The sequence below is a fragment of the Brassica napus genome, chromosome C4 (assembly GCF_020379485.1).
Source record: "Brassica napus cultivar Da-Ae chromosome C4, Da-Ae, whole genome shotgun sequence".
NCBI classification, from domain to species: domain Eukaryota; kingdom Viridiplantae; phylum Streptophyta; class Magnoliopsida; order Brassicales; family Brassicaceae; genus Brassica; species Brassica napus.
The window spans coordinates 56,644,376-56,672,249 of record NC_063447.1 but is presented as its reverse complement, the minus strand read 5'-3'; the positions used below and the strand labels follow the sequence as shown (position 1 = coordinate 56,672,249).

Below are 27,874 nucleotides of genomic sequence, written 5' to 3'. Positions count from 1 at the left end.
AAATTTTAATTTCCTACTAATTACAAGTTTACTACTGCAGGAAAACTACAATTCTCTTCATCACTAGCTACGAGATTTTACTTTGACTCCTCAATCAAACATATCAAGCACTTCAAAAGACAATACAAGTCAACCAAATGCTGATCTCAAGGCAAACTTAAGCTACCCATCGGATTAAGACCATCGAGATGAATCAAAGCTATAGAGATACAAAAAGATCTCCAAACATCTTTTTATTTCTAATTCATGTCTTAATAACTTTTTATATTATATCTTCAAAAAAATTCTTCCGCGGGAGTCTATCCTCTCAATTAATTCACAAACTGGACAAAACCTGTGTGCAACGTATAATAAAAAATATTAACTAAAATAAACAATAAAATTTGATTTTTCCATACATTATCATCTAAAATTATAGTATTTAAAATAGTAAATGATCTATTTATTAAAACTGCTTAAATACAAAAAAAAATACACAATAAATTCAAGTTCAAACAAAATATTTTATATAGTAATTCAATCTAATAATACTCTTTACATACACATTATAATATACATATATATGTTTTCCTAATTTTAAAACATATTATGGACATGGGCTGGACCATTTTCAAATCACAACAATGTAAACCATAATAATCCAACACCCATCTAAATCTCGGGCCAGGCCCAGTTGTAATTTTACATGAAAACGGCCCAAATGACAACAATTTCAATTAAAAAGTTGAGTGCTTCAATTGGAAAGTCGGGAACCGTCGTCTTCCATCTCTCGACTGCGATAATCTCACTGCCATGACAGAACCGATACCTTCCTCTACTCATCAATCAAGACGTCAGAGGTTTAGTGAGATCGATTCCTCATTCGGAGAAAGCTATCAGTACCGACCTCGATTCCCGTTCAAATCGTTCGATGAGCGGCTCCAAATAAGCCGACGGTTATTCTCCGGTGCTGCTCCGGCCATCGGAGGTTCTTCTCGCCGTTATCATAATCACGAAGCCGCTATCGGGTACCTCTATCTTTCTCTCCGAGGCTTTACGCTTCAGGGTTCTTTAGATCCTAAGGACCCTTCTTAATTTAGATGATGCGTTTAGGGTTATCGATAGCATAGGATGGTCTTACACTGTGATGCATGTGCATCCGTTCTGCCCCAGGGTTGTGCGAGAGTTTATCTCAAACAAACCCTTCAATGATGAAGGTGCTCTCATTCGGGGACATGTGTTCTAATTTACCCCTTCTGTGATCAATCAGTTGATGATGACACCATCTGTTAATCACTCTTTTGGGCGGAGAGAAGTTGTTCTGAAACAAGCCATCTCATACCTCACCGGAGGCCAATGCTCCGGATGGACGGGATTCAATCGCATCTCTCTACTCAGTCCTTTCCAAGTTCTATACCGCGTTTGTGAACTGAATTGGCTTCCAGTTCCCGATTCTGACTCAATGATGAAAAACCGACTCCGTCTTCTATATGATGTAGCGAAATGCAAGCCAATTGACTTTGGTCATCTTGTGTATGACCAAGTGATCGAGGTGACCCGCAAAACAGACTGGGACACAAACCTGATTTTCCCAAACCTCATCTACCAACTCTTGATGCTTCAGAAGGATGTTCCTTTCCTACCAGGAGATGAAGAACCTATAGGAAGAGGTCTCCCTATCTATGGGTTTGCAGATGACATAACTGGAGCAAGAGGACATCGAAGGCTGTATTAGCTAAGCAGCCATAAAAAAATTTGTTAGCTCCATCACTCCTTTCACAAATGTGACATATATATGATCTTTTTGTAGAGTCACATCACTCTGAATCCTCTAATAGACTGTTGTAGTGTAAAATAAAGTAATATTTTGGTATGGTATTATAAGTATGGAGTCAGTTATGTAGTCAAAATATTTATTTAAATGCTTGGGTATAGAGTAGCTGTTGTAGTTGCTTACAAGTGCTTGACTAATTAGGATAATTATAAGATTTCAACATATTCTGACCATGATCTAAGAAGAGATGATGCGTCTCTGTTTTTAATAGAAGCGATGTGTTGTGGAAAGAGGAGATATACAACTATCAAAGACGCAGACGACATGGGAACTGGAGTATTTGACAAATCTCTTTCTTGGTTTGGTTGTGGACTCGGCTGGTGAGTAGTTTATGTACTCTCTTTTTTATTCCGTTTATTTATCAGTCTAAGACTAATGCTGATTTCTTATTATCTTTGTCTCCCCACATGTGTGGTACTACGCTACGTTTCTTTATTTCGGGAACTATTACCGCAGAGATCCTAGAGAAAGGCCTGGCCTTGTTGCTTCCCCAATCACTGTAAGTTACTTCTTATATGAAAATTATAGTGTAGAAGTAGATACTCTATAGTCTGGATCAGAGAACTGAAGATGTAAAATTGACGCATGCAATGGGATTTTTTCTTATGTTGCACCTTTTTTTTTTTTGCTTTCCTATGGTTTTAATATTTTTTGAGATCAATATTATAGAAGTTCAAGCTGTCACATAGGAGGTCGATATACTTTCGGATAAGGTCTATTTATTAAGAGATGCAATCTTTTTGGCTTGATTTTGTACGAAAAGGGGGATGAAAAATTGTGTTCAAGTTGATTTTGTTTTGCAAAAATTAGGTTCGCGCTTACTAAGTTTCTATGAATGGAGGGATGAAAGTTGAGGTGCATGAGTCCGACATGACTGCAAAGCTTTTCACGAGTATGTTGCTCAGTTTTGATGGAATCGAACCAGAAGGGAGAACATATATAAATAGTAACATCAATTTTTGTAATTCATATACATTGACATCATTTATTATAATTGATTATAACCGAAGTATTAAAAATGATAATATTAAAAAATTTCATTCGAATACTTAACGCTTCCTGCTTCACACTACAGTCTCCTGTTTCTCTCTTCCTCCGTAACCGAAGTTTCAAGCTTCTTCAGTGTATATTCTCTTTCTAACGTTGCTCAGTTAAACCCGAACCTTAACTCAAAACGTTTGGTAAGAAAGAGAAGATAGAAGTAAAATGGGTTGTCAAGTTGAAACGGATGTCCACCATACACAGAGAACGATGATCAGCTTTCTTCTTCAAGCCATACACAGCAGCTCTTCACAGGATAGAGTTTCAAAAAAGAGGGCTCCCTCATGCACATATATTATTGTGGTTTGGAAGCTCTTCCAGGACACCAAGTGCAGAGGAGGTAGATGAGATTATTTTGGCTGAGCTTCCAAACAGAGAAAAAGATCCAGAGGCTTACAATTTAGTAACGAAACACATGATCCATGGTCCATGTGGTGTCATTAATCTGAAGTCACCATGTATGGAGAACAACGTGTACACGAAAAAGTATCCTCGCCAGTATAATGACAATAATTCGATTGATAAATCAGGGTATGTATTATATCGTCGCCGCCGAAATGAAAATGCGTATGTGGTAAAGGATGGGGTGATCCTAAACAATACTTTCGTTGTGCCTCATAACATTAAGCTCCTAAAGAAGTACGAAGCTCATATTAATGTTGAATGGTGTAATCGTACAAGCGCGGTCAAATACTTATTCAAGTATATAACCAAAGGTGTTGATAGAGCATCTGCAGTAATTGAAAGGGGAAATACGGAAACTGCCTCTGACCCAATGGCTTCTGGCGAAACAAGTGAAAGAGTTATCAAGCAACAAAATGAGATCCAAGACTACGTCGATGCTCGGTATTTATCAGCTTGTGAGTCTATGTGGTGGGCTTTTGCATTCCACATCCACAAAAGAAAGACATCAGTTGAGAAGCTTATCATTCACTTTGAAGGTGAGCATAACATCACAATTAAATCAACTGATAACCTCAGCCGTGTGATCCGCAAGCCAGGTATTGAGAAGAAGATGTTCACTGAATGGATGGTCTTATGCAGAAGGTCAGCGTTTGCACAAACATTAACTTATGTGCAAATACCTGAATATTTCGTATGGAACAACAGTTCCAAAATCTGGTCCGAACGCAAGAAAGGAAAAACCATTGGCAGGATTGTAGCTGTCCATCCATCGACAGGTGATCGTTACTATCTAAGGATCCTCATAAACAAGATTAAGCGTCCTAGAAGTTACGACGAGTTAAAAACGTTTAACAATGTGAAATAACCTGACTTCAAATCGGTTTGCCACGCACAAAGATATTTGGACAATGATGTTGAATGGCTTGAGAGTATGATTGAGGGTGCTAGAACGGCTACCCCATTCCAACTCCGCGATATGTTTGTCACATTCCTAAACAATTGCTTCGTTGCGAGCCCTGGCAAACTATGGGAACACTCATGGAAATCAATGAGCGAAGACATACTTCACAAAAGGCAACGACTCTTAGGTCACACAAATTTGAAACTGGATGATGAGACCCTTGAGCAATACACATTAATTGAAGTGGAGAAGTTGATGCGCATGCATGATCGCTCATTAAATGATATTAAAGAGATGCCAAAGATCAAACATGTTTTGCTAAAAGAATTGGGGAAAAGTTTGTGGAACCAAGAAATGGATTACGATGTTGCCGAGGAAACACTAAGACATGACACGCTGTACAACTTACTTAATGCTGAGCAGCGTGCGATTTCTTTAGACTCTGTTGATAAAAAGGATGGAAAACTATACTTTGTATATGGCGCAGGTGGCACAGGGAAAACATTCCTATACAAAGCCATTATATCCAGACTTGCTCAAGAAAACAAATCGTTCTGCCAGTTGCTTCTTCGGGAATAACTGCATTGCTACTACCTAACGGGAGAATGGCTCATTCTCGCTTTAATATTCCTTTGAAACTCTCCGCAGATAAGCTATGCAACATCAAACCAGGTACGATGCTGGCTGAGCTAATTGAGAAAACGGATCTCATAATTTGAGATGAGGCACCTATGACACACAAGCACGCTTTCAAAGCGCTAGAAAAAACGTTGAAGGACATAATGTCTATGAAAAATCCACTTGCAAAGGATCAAACTTTCAGCGGCAAGACGGTTTTGCTAGGCGGTGATTTCAGACAAATCTTACCAGTAATTCCACAAGGTAGTAGAGCTGATATTGTCTTAGCTTCGATTAGTCACTCATATCTATGGGATAGCTTCCACAAGTTCTCTTTAAAAACAAATATGCGAGTCAATCAGGACGAGAAAGAATTCTCTGAGTGGCTTCTCAAGGTTGGGGAAGGTCATCCAGAATCGGTCGAAGAAGATGGAGATGATGCCTACCGTGAACAAATGATAATTATCCACAACTCTTTGGTCCAAGAGTTTAAGGATGACTCTTTAAAACAAGTGCTCGATGCTGCACATGGAGATGTCAAAAAATTAAAAGCCTCCCAAAGTTCCTACACTGATAAAACCATACTTACACCCCGAAATGATACAGTCGATGAAATCAATGCATACACGATCTCGAAAAATGACGGGGAGTCAAGAGACTACTACAGTTACGATAGCTTTGAGATCTCGGACACTCAATCTGATCAAAATGATTCATTATATGCAATTGAGTATCTCAATTCCATGGAATTTCCAGGATTGCCTGCTCATAAGCTCACTCTCAAAGTTGGGCCCCCAGTTATGCTTCTGTGAAACATAAATCAGAAAAAGTGTTATATAATGGTACCCGTATGATCCTAACCCACATAGGCGAACGAGTGCTTAAGGCAGAAATAATCATTGGCTCACATGTTGGAGAAGAAGTTTTGATCCCAAAAGTTGTTCCCTTGCATGATGAAACAAAGCTACCGTTCACTTTACGTCGACGACAATTTCCTATCAGATTGTGTTATGCAATGACAATCAACAAAAGCCAAGGGCAAAGTTTGAAAGAGGTTATCCTATATCTACCTAGACCGGTCTTTGCACATGGTCAGCTCTACGTGACATTCTCACGTGTAACAAGCAAAGTAGGATTAAAAATCATCAAAGGCGAAGATTCACACCCACAAAGAGTGAAGAACATAGTATACAAAGAAATCTTCAACCGCCTTCGTTCCGATGAGAGTGAATAAAATTTCAAATTCAGAATATCATGAAGATGTTTTTAGTGATTACTAATCTAATAATTGACATTTACCTGATATTTAATATTCTAGCCATCAACAGAAATAACTCAAAGTTAACGTTTTTTTCCTGATGCTGGATATCTCGCTACTTCCAAGTACGTCTACCTATTCAGTTAATTACATAAATTTATTTCTACTACTAATCTATGTTCGCTGGTTAATTTTAAAATAATTTCAGGCTCTTTGTCAAAAAAGTCTACCATCTTATCTATGATTTTCACTTTTCTGCTTAAAGACGTTACTCTATTTATCTATGATATACCATTTTTTGCTTTAAGACTTTACAGTATGCTCTTAGCTATATGATAAATGCTTTATCTATGCACTGCTTTCGTATTTTCGTCAAGAAGTCGACCATCTTATTTATGATTTCCACTTTTCTATTCTAAGACCTTAACATCTGCTTCTAAATTTTCATTCTCAAAATAATTATTCTATAGTTAGAAACAAATATAAAATAAATACCATTTAGCATTCACAAGACAAAAGACAGTAACCAAAACAGCAGAAACAAATTCGATTCAGCATTTCAATTTACGAAAAGGATAAACTTTAAATCCGATCTGCGACTCAGCAAAGAGACAGTTACTTCGAATCACACAGAATTCGGCAGCATAATACAAATAGTCAATCAAAAACATAACTTAATATTATCCGTAAACAAAACAAGTATGTGAAGGGTAGTCTAATGGTTAGAGATGTGCACCAACGACTCTTTGGTCGCAGGTTCGAGGTGCAAGTATATATTTTACTTATTTTCATTTAATTATTTACTAAGTACGTATTTACAAACATACCATCTCCTTCATCTTCCCAAATACCAGCCTGCAAACCCTAAATATCCCATATCACCATTTTCACAATTCACCACAATTTCAACTTCTTCTTTTTTGTTTTGTTCAATCATAATGAGATTTGAACCCTCTACTTCGTAACGGAATATCCTCTTAATCTCATTTTTAAATTACCCTTATTCAATCAGATTTCCTTATATAAACCACAAAATCTTGAAACTGAAAGAAACGCGTTCAAACAAAAGTCAATCACCTATAATTACGACTATTTTCTCAAATTAACGCTTATCAAATCACTATAAAAATACCATTTAACCAGACCAAATGATTTCCAGCATAAACTCGAACCGCAATACACAAAGGCTCTTCTCTTCATCTCATATTTCCGCACAAGCAAACAATGAATTCGAAAATCATCTCAACGACGGACAACAAAAAAAATGACAGGGAGACAACTACTAGAGACAACAAATCCCTACACCAAACAAGGTAAACAAAATATCTCTTCATACGTTCTTACAACAACTCTAGCTCACCTAGATAAGCAATAAACAATAACACCAATAATATATTTAAATCACACTTTTCGCAGGTCAATATCACGTCCTCTGCGTCCCATTGCTCAAGAAAATCAACCTCTTCGGGAAGGCTTCTCAACAGCACCTATGTCAGTTCGTATAAGTCGTCTCTGGCACATCAAAAAACATCAGACAAACCAGATGCAAACCGGCTTTATATGCTTAGATCACCAAGTCTGCTTCATTCTCAAAACGTTAATATCTATCCATATATATCTCCATTAACAATTTCATACACATGCAGGGGAACTTATACGAAGGAAGACTTCAAACAGATATTTCGCCAGATAACAACCCCATTTTGAAAGAAGGAGATATTTATGAAATTTCGGAATTTCTGGTCGTGATTAACACTCAGGACTTCTTATTCTTTCTATCCATCTTGCTGATCCTGAGTGGCTAGCTCATCTTTAGTTAGTACCCACCTTGAAACCCTAAAGGCCGTTTAGGCCAAGGAAGTTTGAGGCAATAACAGGTCTGTGATGCCCTTAGATGTTCTGGGCCGCACGCGCGCTACACTGATGTATTCAACGAGCAGCCTGGTGAACTCAGGAAGCAACAACACCGAGAGGAGAGGTTAATAGAAGAGAATGAAAAAATGGTAGAAGAGCTACAACACCAAATGTTGACGTGCCAACATCGGTCGTCAGACAGCCAGAATTCGGCAGAAGAGCTTATGATCTCTATGGTAACAGGAAATTCTACTGGGAAGAGAAAGATGAGCATGGAATCGACAGAGATGATCAGGGACAAGCCAGAGATCTAGAAGAAATTTTCATGCAGAAATCTCAGAGACTACATTATCTCTTTGGCATAGTCGCCTGGGCCACATGAGTGACAAGACCTCCATGTACTGGTTTAGGGATGGTATTCCTACCAAATTTCCGGGAACATAAATTCACCCCACACCCGTATTTCATACAGTTCACCAAACGAACCACAACGACAAAACCACAGTTCACAACTTCTCTCCTCGGAATTACAACCACCTCCTACATTTGGCCACTAACAATACCTACCTACCAGGTAAATCATTCATACCACTTGCATTCTTATCTCCAAAATTAAAAATATTAAGAAACTAAAATGATAAACAATGACTAGATGTCGTCGGCCAGATACGGTTGATGCAAGACCTAAAACCACAAAATCCAGAAAGCAACTCGAAACTCATAATAGGCCTATTGCTAAACAGGTAGTCTCAGTCAAATGATTTATTTATTAAATTAAATCATCACCTAATCATACTTATAATTCAATTCTAGATCCACAATGGTTAAGCTCGTGTTCTGGGACAACCAAGCCGCAGACTTGAGATCCCTACAAGCCAAGAGAGATAGGAAATTCCAAGTTCTTATCGTCACAAGCATCATCCCAACAATATATAAAGGTACTGATCCATGTTTAATTTATTATTAGTACAACTACTAAACTGCAACGACCTAAAATCTGTGGCAATTTTACAAATATTTGAATTATTAATCTAAATTTTAATTTCCTACTAATTACAAGTTTACTACTGCAGGAAAACTACAATTCTCTTCATCACTAGCTACGAGATTTTACTTTGACTCCTCAATCAAACATATCAAGCACTTCAAAAGACAATACAAGTCAACCAAATGCTGATCTCAAGGCAAACTTAAGCTACCCATCGGATTAAGACCATCGAGATGAATCAAAGCTATAGAGATACAAAAAGATCTCCAAACATCTTTTTATTTCTAATTCATGTCTTAATAACTTTTTATATTATATCTTCAAAAAAATTCTTCCGCGGGAGTCTATCCTCTCAATTAATTCACAAACTGGACAAAACCTGTGTGCAACGTATAATAAAAAATATTAACTAAAATAAACAATAAAATTTGATTTTTCCATACATTATCATCTAAAATTATAGTATTTAAAATAGTAAATGATCTATTTATTAAAACTGCTTAAATACAAAAAAAAAATACACAATAAATTCAAGTTCAAACAAAATATTTTATATAGTAATTCAATCTAATAATACTCTTTACATACACATTATAATATACATATATATGTTTTCCTAATTTTAAAACATATTATGGACATGGGCTGGGCCATTTTCAAATCACAACAATGTAAACCATAATAATCCAACACCCATCTAAATCTCGGGCCAGGCCCAGTTGTAATTTTACATGAAAACGGCCCAAATGACAACAATTTCAATTAAAAAGTTGAGTGCTTCAATTGGAAAGTCGGGAACCGTCGTCTTCCATCTCTCGACTGCGATAATCTCACTGCCATGACAGAACCGATACCTTCCTCTACTCATCAATCAAGACGTCAGAGGTTTAGTGAGATCGATTCCTCATTCGGAGAAAGCTATCAGTACCGACCTCGATTCCCGTTCAAATCGTTCGATGAGCGGCTCCAAATAAGCCGACGGTTATTCTCCGGTGCTGCTCCGGCCATCGGAGGTTCTTCTCGCCGTTATCATAATCACGAAGCCGCTATCGGGTACCTCTATCTTTCTCTCCGAGGCTTTACGCTTCAGGGTTCTTTAGATCCTAAGGACCCTTCTTAATTTAGATGATGCGTTTAGGGTTATCGATAGCATAGGATGGTCTTACACTGTGATGCATGTGCATCCGTTCTGCCCCAGGGTTGTGCGAGAGTTTATCTCAAACAAACCCTTCAATGATGAAGGTGCTCTCATTCGGGGACATGTGTTCTAATTTACCCCTTCTGTGATCAATCAGTTGATGATGACACCATCTGTTAATCACTCTTTTGGGCAGAGAGAAGTTGTTCTGAAACAAGCCATCTCATACCTCACCGGAGGCCAATGCTCCGGATGGACGGGATTCAATCGCATCTCTCTACTCAGTCCTTTCCAAGTTCTATACCGCGTTTGTGAACTGAATTGGCTTCCAGTTCCCGATTCTGACTCAATGATGAAAAACCGACTCCGTCTTCTATATGATGTAGCGAAATGCAAGCCAATTGACTTTGGTCATCTTGTGTATGACCAAGTGATCGAGGTGACCCGCAAAACAGACTGGGACACAAACCTGATTTTCCCAAACCTCATCTACCAACTCTTGATGCTTCAGAAGGATGTTCCTTTCCTACCAGGAGATGAAGAACCTATAGGAAGAGGTCTCCCTATCTATGGGTTTGCAGATGACATAACTGGAGCAAGAGGACATCGAAGGCTGTATTAGCTAAGCAGCCATAAAAAAATTTGTTAGCTCCATCACTCCTTTCACAAATGTGACATATATATGATCTTTTTGTAGAGTCACATCACTCTGAATCCTCTAATAGACTGTTGTAGTGTAAAATAAAGTAATATTTTGGTATGGTATTATAAGTATGGAGTCAGTTATGTAGTCAAAATATTTATTTAAATGCTTGGGTATAGAGTAGCTGTTGTAGTTGCTTACAAGTGCTTGACTAATTAGGATAATTATAAGATTTCAACATATTCTGACCATGATCTAAGAAGAGATGATGCGTCTCTGTTTTTAATAGAAGCGATGTGTTGTGGAAAGAGGAGATATACAACTATCAAAGACGCAGACGACATGGGAACTGGAGTATTTGACAAATCTCTTTCTTGGTTTGGTTGTGGACTCGGCTGGTGAGTAGTTTATGTACTCTCTTTTTTATTCCGTTTATTTATCAGTCTAAGACTAATGCTGATTTCTTATTATCTTTGTCTCCCCACATGTGTGGTACTACGCTACGTTTCTTTATTTCGGGAACTATTACCGCAGAGATCCTAGAGAAAGGCCTGGCCTTGTTGCTTCCCCAATCACTGTAAGTTACTTCTTATATGAAAATTATAGTGTAGAAGTAGATACTCTATAGTCTGGATCAGAGAACTGAAGATGTAAAATTGACGCATGCAATGGGATTTTTTCTTATGTTGCACCTTTTTTTTTTTTGCTTTCCTATGGTTTTAATATTTTTTGAGATCAATATTATAGAAGTTCAAGCTGTCACATAGGAGGTCGATATACTTTCGGATAAGGTCTATTTATTAAGAGATGCAATCTTTTTGGCTTGATTTTGTACGAAAAGGGGGATGAAAAATTGTGTTCAAGTTGATTTTGTTTTGCAAAAATTAGGTTCGCGCTTACTAAGTTTCTATGAATGGAGGGATGAAAGTTGAGGTGCATGAGTCCGACTTGACTGCAAAGCTTTTCACGAGTATGTTGCTCAGTTTTGATGGAATCGAACCAGAAGGGAGAACATATATAAATAGTAACATCAATTTTTGTAATTCATATACATTGACATCATTTATTATAATTGATTATAACCGAAGTATTAAAAATGATAATATTAAAAAATTTCATTCGAATAATTAACGCTTCCTGCTTCACACTACAGTCTCCTGTTTCTCTCTTCCTCCGTAACCGAAGTTTCAAGCTTCTTCAGTGTATATTCTCTTTCTAACGTTGCTCAGTTAAACCCGAACCTTAACTCAAAACGTTTGGTAAGAAAGAGAAGATAGAAGTAAAATGGGTTGTCAAGTTGAAACGGATGTCCACCATACACAGAGAACGATGATCAGCTTTCTTCTTCAAGACTCAGGCTATTCTTTAAAGTAAAAAAAGTACCACCTGCAAATCCTCTCGACAAATATAAACAATCTGATACTCCTCCAATGCCTCCTCAGTAACATCATGACTCCTCAGAAGCATCATGCCTCCAATACTCCATCACTATCTGCCAGAAGACAGAAATCAGTAACAAAAGAGACTCATATGCTCACCCAAAGATAATCTTCTCCTTGGTAACTCCCCATATAGCGGACAACATAAAGAAATGTATCTATGAAACTTGACAACCTAGTACAAGAAAAAGTTATAGTATCGCGTTTCATAATATCCAGCCTATTTATTTAAAAAATGATATACATATGAGCACAAAAAAATTTAAACTTTAGCAAAAGCAGAGTATTTTAATTACTAATAAATATTAAAGTATGATTACTAAAAGACTAATATAAACATTTTTTTCCTTTTCCATCTCTTCAACTGATACCATTTGACTAATATGAAACAAAATATGAATTTGTGTTATTCCAAACAGAACATTGTAATCTTCGGAATAAATTTCTCTCATTTTACAAATATTTCATAAAAATTATTAATAGTAATATAACATTTCAAATCAAACACAAAATTGAAATAGCCCATATTTCTTAATATAAAAATTAATAATAGTAATACAATATTCAAATCAACACAAATTTGAAATAGTCCATTTTCCGCGCGTAGCGCGGACAAAGTCTCTAGTACTTTTATAATTGTGTTCCCCTTAGACCATGTGGAAAGTAAAATTTCAAAACCTACTTCAAATTTTGCGCTATACTCCTTACATTTGTTACAACTAATATAAATTTATAAAACTTTTTATAAATAACTAACACATATATAAAAATATTACAGCAATATTAATTAATAAAAGCTTACATTAAAATATAAAACTAGACATAGAAATACATAATTAAATATTAAACGACAAACAAAATATCATATTATTCCATAAAATTATTTCCGTAATGCTTTCATATGTGATCAACTAGTGCATTTCCAAGTGAAAAATGATTATACTTTAAAAAAAATATAAAGCTTGTTTTAAATTTTTATTTAGTTTTATGTGTAAAACTTAAATTTATAAAAATAAATTTGAAGATTTATGAGATATAATTTTTTTTAAAAGATTAAAATGAGAAATGAGAAAATACTTAACAATCATACATAAGATGTATAATTGTAAAGACCAAAATGTAAATAAAAAGATGAAACTTCAAATTTGAAGATTTGAATAGTAACATTCTGTATTTGAAGTTTCACTACTCAAAACTTTAAATTTGAAATTTTGAAGTTTCTTTTTACAGGTAAAAAAAATTCTATATTTAAAGTTATAGAGTGTCTTTTGGAGATGATCTTAGTACCAACTGTCCTCGAAAAAAGTCTATTTCAAACCCAAATTTCTCGATCATGCCTATTCTATCATGTACTTTAGTATAGTGTCTATTCTATCACAAATTCAACAAAATTTTAAAATATCTATACGAATTTTTGGTGGTTAGTTAACCGTTTCTACAGGTGATTAAATAGCTAAAATGACATTTATGTTAAAACAACGCATTTTTTAAATAACACAACATTAAAATTTTGAATTTTATAGACTTCAAACCCACCTATTGGTGGATGAAATTCTTCTATTTATCCGTCAAGACGTGAATTTGAAGTGAGTTTTATCCATCAAGACGTAGATTCGAAGTTTGTAAAACTCAAAATTTAAATTTTATGATAGTTATAAAACAAGGTTGTTTTAACGAAAATATCATGTCAGTTTTCTAGTCACTCGAATAAATGGTTTACTAATCATCGTTATAGTCAATATATATATATATATATATATATATATATATATGCACATTTATAAACGTTTGTGTTGATATTTTAAAATTTTGTTAAATTTATAATGGAATAAACACCATATTAAATTTCATCATTGAATAGGCACGATACAGAAAGTTTCATTAGTACAACGGTCAATTAATATTTCTACGTGGTTTGAGATTCAAGCTTCAAACCCCACAAATTATGAATATTATAAAAAGATTGGTTACAATATAAAAGATTAGTCTCCCACATTTTTAAAAAGAAAATTGAAGAAAAAAAAACTTTAAAACCTTAAAAAAATAGCTGTTGAGAAAAGTGAACAAAACAGTTTTTTTTAAATTAGTTTCTAAAACTCTACAAAATTCTCAAACCTATAAAAATTGATTGGCAATTTTATTAGTTTTCATAGCTTTACGCAACCAACAAACATCAACAGCCTAATCCTCAATCGAACCATAGGATGGTGAAGAATACAATTAGATATAGATCAAAATGGTATAATTAAATGTTAATTCTTATAAAACATATAAAATTGGTAGTTGTAAAATCGTCTATGTAATCGTTTCTATTAGTGTAATAATTATCGATACTTTAAAAAATAAGTTTTAATGTAGGAAAGTAATTTGGTTGAAGAAAAACAAAATCATCATTCTCATCATTCTGGGGATAAAATAAAAGCAAATGGGTTTGACTTCTACTTCTACTAGGTTAAAATCATTGGATTAAAAATTTAAAACGATCATGCCTTTCATCCAACGGAGCAGATTAGGATAAGATGGTGATTATGAGAAAAATATTTGTTTTGTAAATATCAGTTTTACTTCAACAAAACGTTACGTTGTTCAGTTAATAATTTTGTAAGTCAAGTATATACAGGGATTGACAAAAGAAAATTCAGACACTTGGACAAGATTTTTTAAAACGTGATTTTAATAGGAAAAAGTATTTTTACAGCCAAAAAAATAGTACGAGCTGAAATTGTTTCGTATGATATTTTAAGTAGTAAGGCTAGTTATGAAAACTAAAAGTAATTTTTTGTGTAAGAGAATATAAATAAATTTTTAAATTTCTAAATATCATAGACTCTGATACTGTCGGACTCGACTCCTAATTCAGTTGACCTTTTATTTAAAAAATAATTTTATTTTACTATACTAATTTACCATATCTTTTTTTTTTAAATATCTCCAGAAACAACATTATTCTAAAGACAATTTTTTCAAATAGTTTTTAAAGCTTTTTTACTAAAAGGCGTCCAATAAAATAAAGACAAAAAAACTTTATTAAAGAGAGAAAATACTATTCTATCATTCTTGCTTAAATATGAAAAATTGTTTAAATAAATAAATAAAAAGTATTTCTGAATTCTATGTTTTCAAATTTGAACATTTTATAATTTTTTTAACTTTCTTAAAATTTTCTTTTTAAAATTTGAAAATATTTTTTAAACTATTTTTGAAAAAACTTTACAAAATTATTAATATTTATTTATTTTAAAAAATTCTAAATCTTACCTCGTAAATCTAAATCTAGATTAGTCAACTCTAAAAGATAATTGTCTATTAATCTTTACCAAAACTTCTTTTGTAATTTTTTTCTTTTTAAAAGCTCTTTTGGTGAAAAAACTAAAAAAAAAATTGTCCTATAGAATTTCTGTTATTTATTTTAATGTTTAACAATCTTTTGTTTATTAAATGAGTGGCACTTCCACTGAGAGTCATACTTCTTCCAAGTCAAGTTGTGTGGGTGACGTAACTGTAGTTAAAAGTTTCAACTTGAAACCCACGTCTCTTTTTATACCACATACCTTCTCTCAAGTTCCTTAAACCAAAATAATTCTCTTATTCAACAGTTTTCATGATCACCATGTCTGAATCTCGTGTGCGTATGCGTCTGCATTTTCTCTCGCTAATCTTGCTCTGCTGTGTCTCACTTTCAAAACCGTTCACGGTAGTTATCGTAAGATATCAAACTAAGTCTCACATTACATATTAGACAAATGATAGTTTAATATATAAACAGATGTCCAAATTTAATAGTACGAAGTCTTTTGGGATGGAAACAAAAGTAAATCTATGCGGATCAGCCTCTTATGCTCAAAATAGACAATATCGTACTAATCAGATAATAAAGAGTTGGACACGAGATTTTACAATCCTAACAATTGATATCAGAGCGGTTGACAAAAAAATCTATAAAAAAAGTAAAATACCCTTCGAAAGATGAATGGGATCGTTCTGAGTGATGAATGAGAGATGTTTGTGGAAGAGATCAAATCAGAAGATCCTGAAAATTAGTCGTGGGACATAAGATGAATATGATCATGAAAATGTTAATTCTTATAAAACATATAAAATTGGTAGTTGTAAAATCGTCTGTGTAATAGTTTCTATTAATGTAATAATTATCGATACTTTAAAAAATAAGTTTTAATGTAGGAAAGTAATTTGGTTGAAGAAAAACAAAATCATCGTTCTCATCATTCTGGGGATAAAATAAAAGCAAATGGGTTTGACTTCTACTTCTACTAGGTTAAAATCATTGGATTAAAAATTCAAAACGATCATGCCTTGCATCCAACGGAGCAGATTAGGATAAGATGGTGATTATGAGAAAAATATTTGTTTTGTAAATATCAGTTTTACTTCAACAAAACGTTACGTTGTTCAGTTAATAATTTTGTAAGTCAAGTATATACAGGGATTGACAAAAGAAAATTCAGACACTTGGACAAGATTTTTTAAAACGTGATTTTAATAGGAAAAAGTATTTTTACAGCCAAAAAAATAGTACGAGCTGAAATTGTTTCATATGATATTTTAAGTAGTAAGGCTAGTTATGAAAACTAAAAGTAATTTTTTGTGTAAGAAAATATAAATAACTTTTTAAATTTCTAAATATAATAGACTCTGATACTGTCGGACTCGACTCCTAATTCAGTTGACCTTTTATTTAAAAAATAATTTTATTTTACTATACTAATTTACCATTTCTTTTTTTTTATAAATATCTCCAAAAACAACATTATTCTAAAGACAATTTTTCCAAATAGTTTTTAAAGCTTTTTTACTAAAAGGCCTCCAATAAAATAAAGACAAAAAAGCTTTATTAAAGAGAGAAAATACTATTCTATCATTCTTGCTTAAATATGAAAAATTGTTTAAATAAATAAATAAAAAGTATTTCTGAATTCTATGTTTTCAAATTTGAACATTTTATAATTTTTTTTAACTTTCTTAAAATTTTCTTTTTAAAATTTGAAAATATTTTTTAAACTATTTTTGAAAAAACTTTACAAAATTATTAATATTTATTTATTTAAAAAAATTCTAAATCTTACCTCTTAAATCTAAATCTAGATTAGTTAACTCTAAAATATAATTTTCTATTAATCTTTACCAAACTTCTTTTGCAATTTTTTTCTTTTCAAAAGCTCTTTTGGTGAAAAAACTAAAAAAAAATTGTCCTATAGAATTTCTCTTATTTATTTTAATGTTTAACAATCTTTTGTTTATTAAATGAGTGGCACTTCCACTGAGAGTCATACTTCTTCCAAGTCAAGTTGTGTGGGTGACGTAACTGTAGTTAAAAGTTTCAACTTGACACCCACGTCTCTTTTTATACCACATACCTTATCTCACGTTCCTTAAACCAAAATAATTCTCTTCTTCAACAGTTTTCATGATCACCATGTCTGAATCTCGTGTGCGTATGCGTCTGCATTTTCTCTCGCTAATCTTGCTCTGCTGTGTCTCACTTTCAAAACCGTTCACGGTAGTTATCGTAAGATATCAAACTAAGTCTCACATTGCATATTAGACAAATGATAGTTTAATATATAAACAGATGTCCAAATTTAATAGTACGAAGTCTTTTGGGATGGAAACAAAAGTAAATCTATACGGATCAGCCTCTTATGCCCAAAATAGACAATATCGTACTAATCAGATAATAAAGAGTTGGACACGAGATTTTACAATCCTAACAATTGATATCAGAGCGGTTGACAAAAAAATCTATAAAAAGAGTAAAATACCCTTCGAAAGATGAATGGGATCGTTCTGACTTCTGAGTGATGAATGAGAGATGTTTGTGGAAGAGATCAAATCAGAAGATCCTGAAAATTAGTTGTGGGACATAAGATGAATAATCCTGAAAATGTTAATTCTTATAAAACATATAAAATTGGTAGTTGTAAAATCGTCTATGTAATAGTTTCTATTAATGTAATAATTATCGATACTTTAAAAAATAAGTTTTAATGTAGGAAAGTAATTTGGTTGAAGAAAAACAAAATCATCGTTCTCATCATTCTGGGGATAAAATAAAAGCAAATGGGTTTGACTTCTACTTCTACTAGGTTAAAATCATTGGATTAAAAATTCAAAACGATCATGCCTTTCATCCAACGGAGCAGATTAGGATAAGATGGTGATTATGAGAAAAATATTTGTTTTGTAAAATCAGTTTTACTTCAACAAAACGTTACGTTGTTCAGTTAATAATTTTGTAAGTCAAGTATATACAGGGATTGACAAAAGAAAATACAGACACTTGGACAAGATTTTTTAAAACGTGATTTTAATAGGAAAAAGTATTTTTACAGCCAAAAAAATAGTACGAGCTGAAATTGTTTCGTATGATATTTTAAGTAGTAAGGCTAGTTATGAAAACTAAAAGTAATTTTTTGTGTAAGAGAATATAAACAACTTTTAAAATTTCTAAATATTATAGACTCTGATACCGTCGGACTCGACTTCTAATTCAGTTGACCTTTTATTTAAAAAATAATTTTATTTTACTATACTAATTTACCATTTCTTTTTTTCTTAAAATATCTCCAAAAACAACATTATTCTAAAGACAATTTTTTCAAATAGTTTTTAAAGCTTTTTTACTAAAAGGCCTCCAATAAAATAAAGACAAAAAGGTTTTATTAAAGAGAAAAAATACCATTCTATCCTTTTTGCTTAAATATAAAAAATTGTTTAAATAAATAAGTAAAAAGTATTTCTGAATTCTATGTTTTCAAATTTGAACTTTTTATAATTTTTTTATAATTTTCTTAAAATTTTCTTTTTAAAATTCGAAAATATTTTTTAAACTATTTTTGAAAAAACTTTACAAAATTATTAATATTTATTTATTTTAAAAAATTCTAAATCTTACCTCTTAAATCTAAATCTAGATTAGTTAAGGGCAAATCTCCAAAATAACACATTTCTAAGTTCTTGTCACAAAAATAGCCCTCAAAAACTAAAATGACCAAAATACCATTTTATCTTTTGAAAAATTTAAATTTTTTTTTATTTTTCAAAATTTGAAATCTTATCCCAAAACCTCACTCCCTAACTCTAAACCCTAAACCCTAAACCCTAAACTCTAAACCCTAAATCCTAAATCATAAATCCTAAACCCTAAACCCTAAATCCTAAACCCCACCCCTTAACTCTAAACCCTAAACCCTAAATCCTAAACCCCACCCCTAAACTCTAAACCCTAAACCCTAAACCCTAAACCTAAACCCTAAATTCTAAACTCTAAATCCTAAATCCTAAACCTCACCCCTTAACTCTAAACCATAATGTCTAAATTAATTTACCATTGGGGTATAAGTGTATATTTATCTTTTTTGATAAAACATTAAGTGTTATTTTGGTCATTTTTATTCTTAGAGGCTATATTTGTGACAAAAACTTTTTTAGTGCTATCCTAGTCATTTTCTCATTAGTTAACTCTAAAATATAATTGTCTATTAATCTTTAACAAAACTTCTTTTGTAACTTTTTTTTCTTTTTAAAAGCTCTTTTGGTGAAAAAACTAAAAAAAAAAATTCTCCTATAGAATTTCTCTTATTTATTTTAATGTTTAACAATTTTTTGTTTATTAAATGAGTGGTACTTCCACTAAGTCATACTTCTTCCAAGTTAGTTTTATTTTTTAAAACAGAGAAATATGGTTGTGTGGGTGACATAACTGTAGTTAAAAGTTTCAACTTGAAACCCACATCTCGTTTTATACCGCATACCTTCTCTCTCACGTTCCTTAAACCAAAATAATTCTCTTCTTCAACAGTTTTCATGCTCTGCTGAATCTCGTGTGCGTGTCCGTCTGCATTTTCTCTCGCTAATCTTGCTCTGCTGTGTCTCACTTTCAAAACCTGTTCACAGTTACCGTGAGATATCAAATTAAGTCTCACATTGGATATTAGATAAATGAGAGTTTAATATATAAACAGATGTCCAATTTTAATAGTACGAAGTCTTTTGGGATAGAAACAAAAGTAAATCTATGCGGGTCAGCCTCTTATACCCAAAATAGACAATATCGTACTAATCAGATAATAAAAGTTGGACACGAGATTTTACAATCCTAACAATTGGTATCAGAGCGGTTGACAAAAAAATCTATAAAAAGAGCAAAATACCCTTCGAGAGATGAATGGGACCCTTCGAGTGATGAATGAGAGATGTGTGTGGCAGAGATCAAGTCCGAGAAAATTAGTTGTGGGACACAAGATGAATATGATCCTTAGTTTGAGGGGGAGAATGTAAGATATCAAACTAAGTTTCACATTGGATATTAGACAAATGAAAATCTAATATATAAAGAGATGTCCAACTCTAATAGTACGAGGATGGAGACCAAAAGTAAATCTATTAGACCTCATTTGAAAATCTACACTAAATATTTGATAGTGTTTGTGATGTAAACTAGGGAAGAAACAACGATGCGGGCAACGATATCCTTAGACCACAATGATGTAATCAGAAATCGGTTGACAAAAATGGACTTTTATTGATTAAGGAGATCGTTTACAGTAGACAAATAAAGGTCGGAAACTACAAAGGAACTCGACTAAAGAATAGATTCCAAGCGAGGTGAAATGAGGTCGATGTGTATTATGTGCTCTTTCTAGGGTTTTTCACGTGTCCATCTACTTGATTTCCCATCTTGTTTTATAGCTGCGTCCTCCCGCGATCATCGTAACCGCTTCCTCGATCTCTGGATCTTCGAAGTCTCAATCTCGAGCTTGCGTGCTCGCTGTGGGCTTTTCTCTTTGCGGCCCATGTCTTTAATTTTGGCCCATCAATTAATTAACCGAAATTGGGTCCAACATTTGTCCCCTAGTCTCTTTTTCCTTCGGATGAATGAAAACGAGGCGGTTCGTTTTTATTCTGATTTCGTCTCCGGCACCTGGTTTAATTTTGGTTTGATTTAATGATAGCCTTGCTGACCATTGTTTCATGTGTTTTATTCTTGCGCGTAACGGCTACATCAGCCGCCGCTAGGGCGAAACCTAGGTCAACATTATCTTTCTCGGGGGTTGCGATATAGCTGTTAGGGTTGAGGCTGTTATAAATATCCAAAGGAATTCTTCTTTGCTTCAACTCTGATCCTTTTTCTTTATCTCCTTCCGTAACTACTTTGAGATTTCTTGATCACAAAATTTTGTTGAGATGGCTCCACTGTTCAGTTTTCCTCGTCCGACGACTACGATTGATCGGCTCGAGCAGCTTTACACGGTGTCGATCGCGCCATCGTCCTTGATCTAGCCTCTGCTGAAGAGTTTCCTGAAACGGTCCGAGCAGGGTTCTGCGGAGCATATTCTCCTTCTTTGAGACTTGTGGTCTCGTTTTCACGATTCCGGAGCCCATTCTTGACGTACTCGCGGAGCTAGGTCTGTTGCTTACCCAGATGTGTCCTAACTTCTTGAGGCTGCTTTTGGTACTTCTAGTCAAAGCTCACGAAGAAGGCTTGTTGTTCGGGCTTGATGAGCTCCGTCATCTGTGCTTGATGAAGCAGAATAGCCAGAATCCAAGAACTTTTCTTTTGTCTCCGCGTCCGGGGCGTCAAATCATACAAAACATCCCTTATCGCGATCAAAACTGGCGAGAAGAGTATTTCTTCTTTAAGGTTGATTAGTCTTCGATGGGGAACTTCGAATTCTTGAAACTTCCTTGAAGTTGGGCTGAGGACACATGTACTTGCCTTTAGTAATCTTAATTTCAATCTTTTCGTTTTTTTGGGGGATTTGTGATTCAAATATTTGCTTCTTCTTAACTGCTCCAGTTCATTCCGAGAGTTCCTCGATGTCTGACGAGCTTCGAGGTTTGGTCGGAATTCACCGGAGAAGTCGTTCGAGTTTGTCGTTGTTTAACCCGGATCCGAGCTGCTTTTGCCATGCTAGGAGGAACAAACATGGCCTCACTGGTTATTGGCGGCTCTGAAGATGAAGCGGAGCATTCTCAAGAAGTCATTGCGACTCCTTCCGTTCAAGTTCAGTCTTCAGACCGATTGGTCAGGCAACTTGTGAGGAGGTCATCGTTTCGTACTTCTGGATCGACGTCGAGGAGTAAAGCTTCTGACATATCTCCCCTGATCTCGATTTGGGACTCTGATGACGAAGACGTTCCTGGGGAGCGACGATCTCCTGTCTCGTTGAGCCCTGGCTCGGAAGATGAACCCGTTGCTGCAAAACGTAAGCGACGCGGATCGTCGAAGGCCGCCTTGCCTGGTTCGTCTCGTTCTGAGCAAGAATCGACCGTCCGGAGACTTGCTATTGAAGGTGATGGTCTTTTGTTCGCGGCTCAGGACGACATGATCTCTCTCGCCCAACGCATGAGGTCCGCGGGTTGTCGTCTCTCGTCCCTTACTTCTCCGATCGAGAAGTAGGCTTACGCCAAAGTGGCGGTCGCGAGCTCTAAGGCTTTTTTCTGCTTCCTTTCTTTCTGAAAGGTGATTTGGGTTCTAATTTGTCAGCTTTTCTTTCCTCAGGTTATGTAGGCTTTCAACGAGTATGTTGTAGTGATGGAGGATCACATTGAGATCTCTCGGAATGACAAGGAGATCGAGAGCATCGATTCTGAAATCAAGAGGCTTTCGGCGGAGCTCGAACTTACCAAGCGCGAGGATAAAAGTGATGCTGAAAAGATCAAAGCCTTGACCAATGACTGGAGGAGAAGTCGTCATGAGAATGTGACTCTTTCGGCCGAGGTCGTTGCTCAAAAGACCACGATCGCAGAGCTTGAGGTCGAGAGGGATCGAGATATTCGTCGAGCTTTCCGCATCGCTCGCCGTGATGTGTCCATCTAGTTGATTTCCCATCTTTTTTTATAGCTGCGTCGTCCTGCGATCATCGCAACCGTTTCCTTCTCGAGTTCGCGTGCTCGATGTTGGCTTTTCTCTTTGCGGCACATGTCTTTAATCTTGGCCTATCAATTAATTGACCGAAATTAGATCCAACACGGACCAGCTTCTTAGGCCCAAAATAGATAATTTCGTACTAATCATATAATAAAGAGTTAGACATTGGATTTTATAATCCCAACAGTTATGTTACTTGTCGTCCTCATCAGACTAAAGCTCTCACTGAGTTCATGAACGAGTTTGATAGCCACTGCAACCTCACTGATCCCTTTAGTGGAGTCTGGTGCGATAACTCGACCGGTGTCTGAAATTTAACACTCCACAAACATTATGTGCATGTCGTTGTATGCTAAACCGATTTATGTCGTTTTGAACATATGTGAGAAATTTCGAACCAATGTCTTTCCCATCCAATTCCGATCCAAGTTATACGCTAGAAAAAAACAACTAACGTGCAGGGCCGGCTAAACGGCAGGGGCTAGCAGAGCAACCGCCCAAGGCCCAAGAGCAAAAGGAGTCTATAATTTATTTTTTTTTGATTTATTAAATTTTAACTGCAGAATAATTAGAGTTGGTAAAGTTTAAGGAGTTGTATAGATTGATTTTTTTTTTCAATTAATCAAAAACTTTTTACATTCTCAAAAATTTATTTTCTCCATTAAAATTATCATTTCCCATAACAGTGATGAGTTTTGATCATGCTCTGTTTTTTTTAAAAAATTATCTTATTTTCTTCAATACAACTTTTAGTTACTACGTTTATATACTTTTGACGGATCAAGATTTTATTCCTAAATATATGGCATTTCTTTATAGCACTTGACAGTTAGATTGTATCATAACTACACATTTTGAAAAATCTTTGAAAAGAAGTGCTAATACAAATTTTAAATTTTAAAATATGGTATAAAAACATATTCAATCAATTCCAATATGACTCTAATCACTTCTAGTCACTTATGTGAGCGTGATAATATTTTAAGCATTTGGTTTCATGTTTTTGATAATCTATACAATTTTTTTTGTCAATAAACTATACAATTTAATAGTAATAAATATCATTGTAAGGGTTAAGGGTCCATTTTGAAAAATTACCCCAGGGCCTATGAGATGGTTAAGCCGGCCCTGCTAACGTGGATTTCACTTCATGATTCGAATGGAAATTAGTTAGCCAATTTGCCATACTTTTTTTTTTCCAAGCTAGAACACAAAGACTTAAAAACGTAGCTCTAAATTCTTCTATAAGTCAAGTTGCCTGGGTGACAATGACATAACTCCAGTTGAAACCCACATATCTTTATTTATACCACCAATCTTCTCTCTCACTTTTCTTACACCAAAATACTTCTTCCTCAATACTTTTCAAAAAGACCATGTTTGAATCCCGTTTGCGTTTGCATTTTCTCTCCCTAATCTTGCTTTGTTGTGTCTCCCCTTCAAGCTTCTACACTTTCAAATACGATAGGAGGAGTTATGTTGCTTGTCATCCCAATCAGACTCAAGCTCTTACTGATTTCATGAACGAGTTTGATAGCAGCCACTGCAACCTTAGCGACCCCTATAATGGAGTCTGGTGCGATAAATGGACCGGTGCGCTCACAATGCTACGACTCCAGGCCTGCCTCAGTGGAACGCTAAAGCCCAATAGTAGCCTCTTCAGATTACATCATCTTCGTCACCTTGTCCTCTATCAAAACAACTTCATCTCATCTTCACTTCCTTCAGAATTTGGCAATCTCAGCAGGTTAGAGGTCTTATATCTTGGCAATAATAGTTTTGTAGGCCAAGTTCCTTCCTCATTTAATAACCTAAGCCTGCTTTCCTATTTATCTCTTTCCCTAAACGAGCTCATCGGTAGTTTCCCACTTGTACGGAATCTAGCAAAGCTCTCGTTTTTAGACCTTTCTAATAATCATTTCTCTGGAACTCTAAATCCCAACAATACTAGCCTGTTTGAGTTGCACCACCTCCGTTACCTTGGCCTAGCTAGCAACAAATTCAGTTCATCAATCCATTCTGAGTTTGGAAAACTCAACAGACTAGAAATCTTGTATCTTTCCTCCAATTACTTTTTCGGGCAAGTTCCTCCAACAATTAGTAACCTAACCTCGTTAACCAACTTGTACCTTGAAGACAACCAGCTCACTGGTAGTTTCCCACTTGTACAAAACCTTACCATGCTCTCAACTATAGAATTCAGTTTTAACAAATTGTCTGGAACCCTCCCATCTTCTCTATTCAATATGCCTTTCTTAACAAGTCTCGATCTTAGAGGAAACGATCTTAACGGATCTATTAATTTTCCTAATTCCTCTACCCCATCTTGGCTCGAGTTCTTGTACCTTGGGAATAACCATTTTGAAGGAAAAATCATAGAGCCTATCTCAAATCTCATCAACCTCATATATCTAGACCTTTCTTTCTTAAACACAAGTTACCCGATTGATGTAAGCCTCTTCTCCTCGCTAAAATCTTTGTCGGTTCTCGATCTTTCGGCTAATAGTATATCTCCGGCCAGTTTACATACAAATTCAGAAATCCCAACAAACTTGGAGAGATTGTATCTACAAGGCTGTGACATCACCGAGTTCCCAAAAATCTTAAAGAACCTTGAGAAGTTGGAGCTTGTAGCAATAACCGACAATAGAATCAAAGGGAAAATCCCGGAGTGGGTATGGAACCTTCCTCGTCTGACCACATTGTTTGCTCTCAATAATTCCATGGATGGTTTCGAAGGTCCAGTGGATGTTTTGGTAAATTCATCGGTGAGGAATTTAATGCTGGAGCTAAACAGTTTTGAAGGTGCAATCCCTATTCTACCACTCTCCATCAGCGTTTTCTATGCATCACACAACAGATTCACAGGGAGCATTCCTCTTTCAATCTGCAACTATAGATCTCTCACGCAATTGAAGCTAGACTACAACAACCTCACGGGTCCTATCCCCCAATGCTTGAGTAACTTGAAGGTTTTGAATCTCCGGAAGAACAACTTGGATGGAAGTATTCCTGACGCCTTTTATACCGGTGCTTCTCTACAGACACTTGACTTTGGACACAATCGACTAACCGGGAAACTTCCAAGATCTCTTCAAAATTGCTCATCCCTAGAGTTTCTAGTTGTTGACCACAACATGATCAAAGACAAGTTCCCTTTCTGGCTCAAGACTTTACCGAAATTGCAAGTCCTTATCCTCAGTTCAAACAAGTTCTATGGCTCTATATCTCCTCCTGATCAAAGTCCTCTCGGGTTTCCAGAGCTTCGCATATTTGAGATATCTGATAATAAATTCACTGGAAGCTTGCCACCAACTTACTTTGTGAATTGGAATGTCTCGTCACTTACAGCGAAAGAAGATGATGCTCCTCGATATATGCAATACGGAATAATTAGCTATGGGGCAGTGCAAAACGTTCCAGAGACTATAGATTTGCAATACAAAGGTTTATCGATGGAGCAAAAGTTTGTACTTACTTCTTACGCCACCATCGATTTTTCTGGGAATAGAATTGAAGGACAGATTCCTGAATCCATTGGTCTCTTGAAAGCGCTGATTGCACTCAACTTTTCCAACAACGCCTTCACAGGCCATATTCCTTTGTCGTTGGCCAATCTGAGCAATCTCGAATCACTAGACCTATCAAGCAACCACCTCTCAGGTACTATTCCTAATGGGCTTGGAAGCCTCTCATTTTTGGCGTACATAAATGTGTCTCACAACCAGCTCAAGGGTGAAATACCACAAGGAACACAGATTACCGGGCAAGCTAAATCTTCATTCGAAGGGAATTCAGGGCTTTGTGGTCTTCCTCTCCAGGAAACTTGCTTTGGGACTAATGTCCCACCAACACAAGAACCTCCGGAAGAAGAAAAAGAAGAAGAGGAAAAAATGTTGAACTGGAAAGGTGTGGCAATAGGGTATGGACCTGGAGTGTTGCTTGGACTTGCAATATCACACCTCATTTCTACATACAAACCAGAGTGGTTCGTCAACATAATTGGTCCAAACAAGCGCAGAAACCGTTAGGAATATTTTCAGTTTGAGTTTTATCCTTCAATGTATGTCAAGTGGTTGATGATCCCTCTTGTGTGGGAGTGTCTATTTATGTTTGTATATCATTATCTGATGCTTCGTTTCTATTTTGTTTCCTATAAAGTAAGAATGGTGAATGTTTTGTAGTCAATTTCATGTGCATCTCTCTTTTATTTTCTACTGAGTAAAATGGAAAAAGCCAGGAAAGATGGTGAAATGCGGTCATATTGGGGCTTATTGATATTCAAATATTAGATCGATCACATTCCGATAAGAAGAAGCCAAGAAACTGTTGAGACCTAATATAAAGACAACTAATAATAGTATATTAAATGGACGTTTTGTATAGAAATCTTTGTGGTTGGGTCACTTATTAATTTGGAGTTTGAGTGAGATTTCTGCCTTTCAAGTTTCAAGATACTACAAATTATTGATTGTATATGAAACTGTTGGAACTCAATTTAACACATGTGTTAAAATTAGAGTTGGTTTGAATGAGAAATGTTTGTACTAAGATTGTTGCTTTAATAGCACAAAATGGATAATGTGGAGAAGTCTAACAAGGTTGCTAACCTTAGGCAATTATATAAAAATGTGAATCTATACTAAACCAAGCGCGCGCACCAAGTTGAGTTAATGTAAACTCGGACTTGAGTTCGGTTTAGATAACATTTCGGGTATATGGATCATGATCCAGCAACCGATATTTTTATGTCAAAGTTTTATTTTATGTAATTGATCACAACATAAACAAAAATTTTGATTATAAAAATAAACAAATCTTTTAGAGAATAAACTTGGTCAAAAGTCATTAATTCTTGTTAAGAATGAGACTTGGTCACCAAGCT

General features: G+C 35.1%; 2 protein-coding genes across 2 annotated transcripts; both read left to right on the top strand.

Moving 5' to 3' along the window:
* The first annotated feature begins 4,891 nt into the window (after nucleotides 1-4,891).
* On the top strand, nucleotides 4,892-5,590 carry LOC106373087. Its single transcript, XM_013813314.2, has one exon. The coding sequence runs from the start codon at nucleotides 4,892-4,894 to the stop codon at nucleotides 5,588-5,590; it is 699 nt and encodes a 232-aa protein (XP_013668768.2).
* Nucleotides 5,591-23,774: 18,184 nt separating this feature from the next.
* Nucleotides 23,775-27,177, top strand: LOC106375849 (receptor like protein 24-like). Its single transcript, XM_048754986.1, has one exon. It carries the CDS (start codon nucleotides 24,366-24,368, stop codon nucleotides 27,018-27,020), a length of 2,655 nt encoding a protein of 884 aa, XP_048610943.1. The 5' UTR covers nucleotides 23,775-24,365; the 3' UTR covers nucleotides 27,021-27,177.
* The last annotated feature ends 697 nt before the right edge of the window (nucleotides 27,178-27,874 follow it).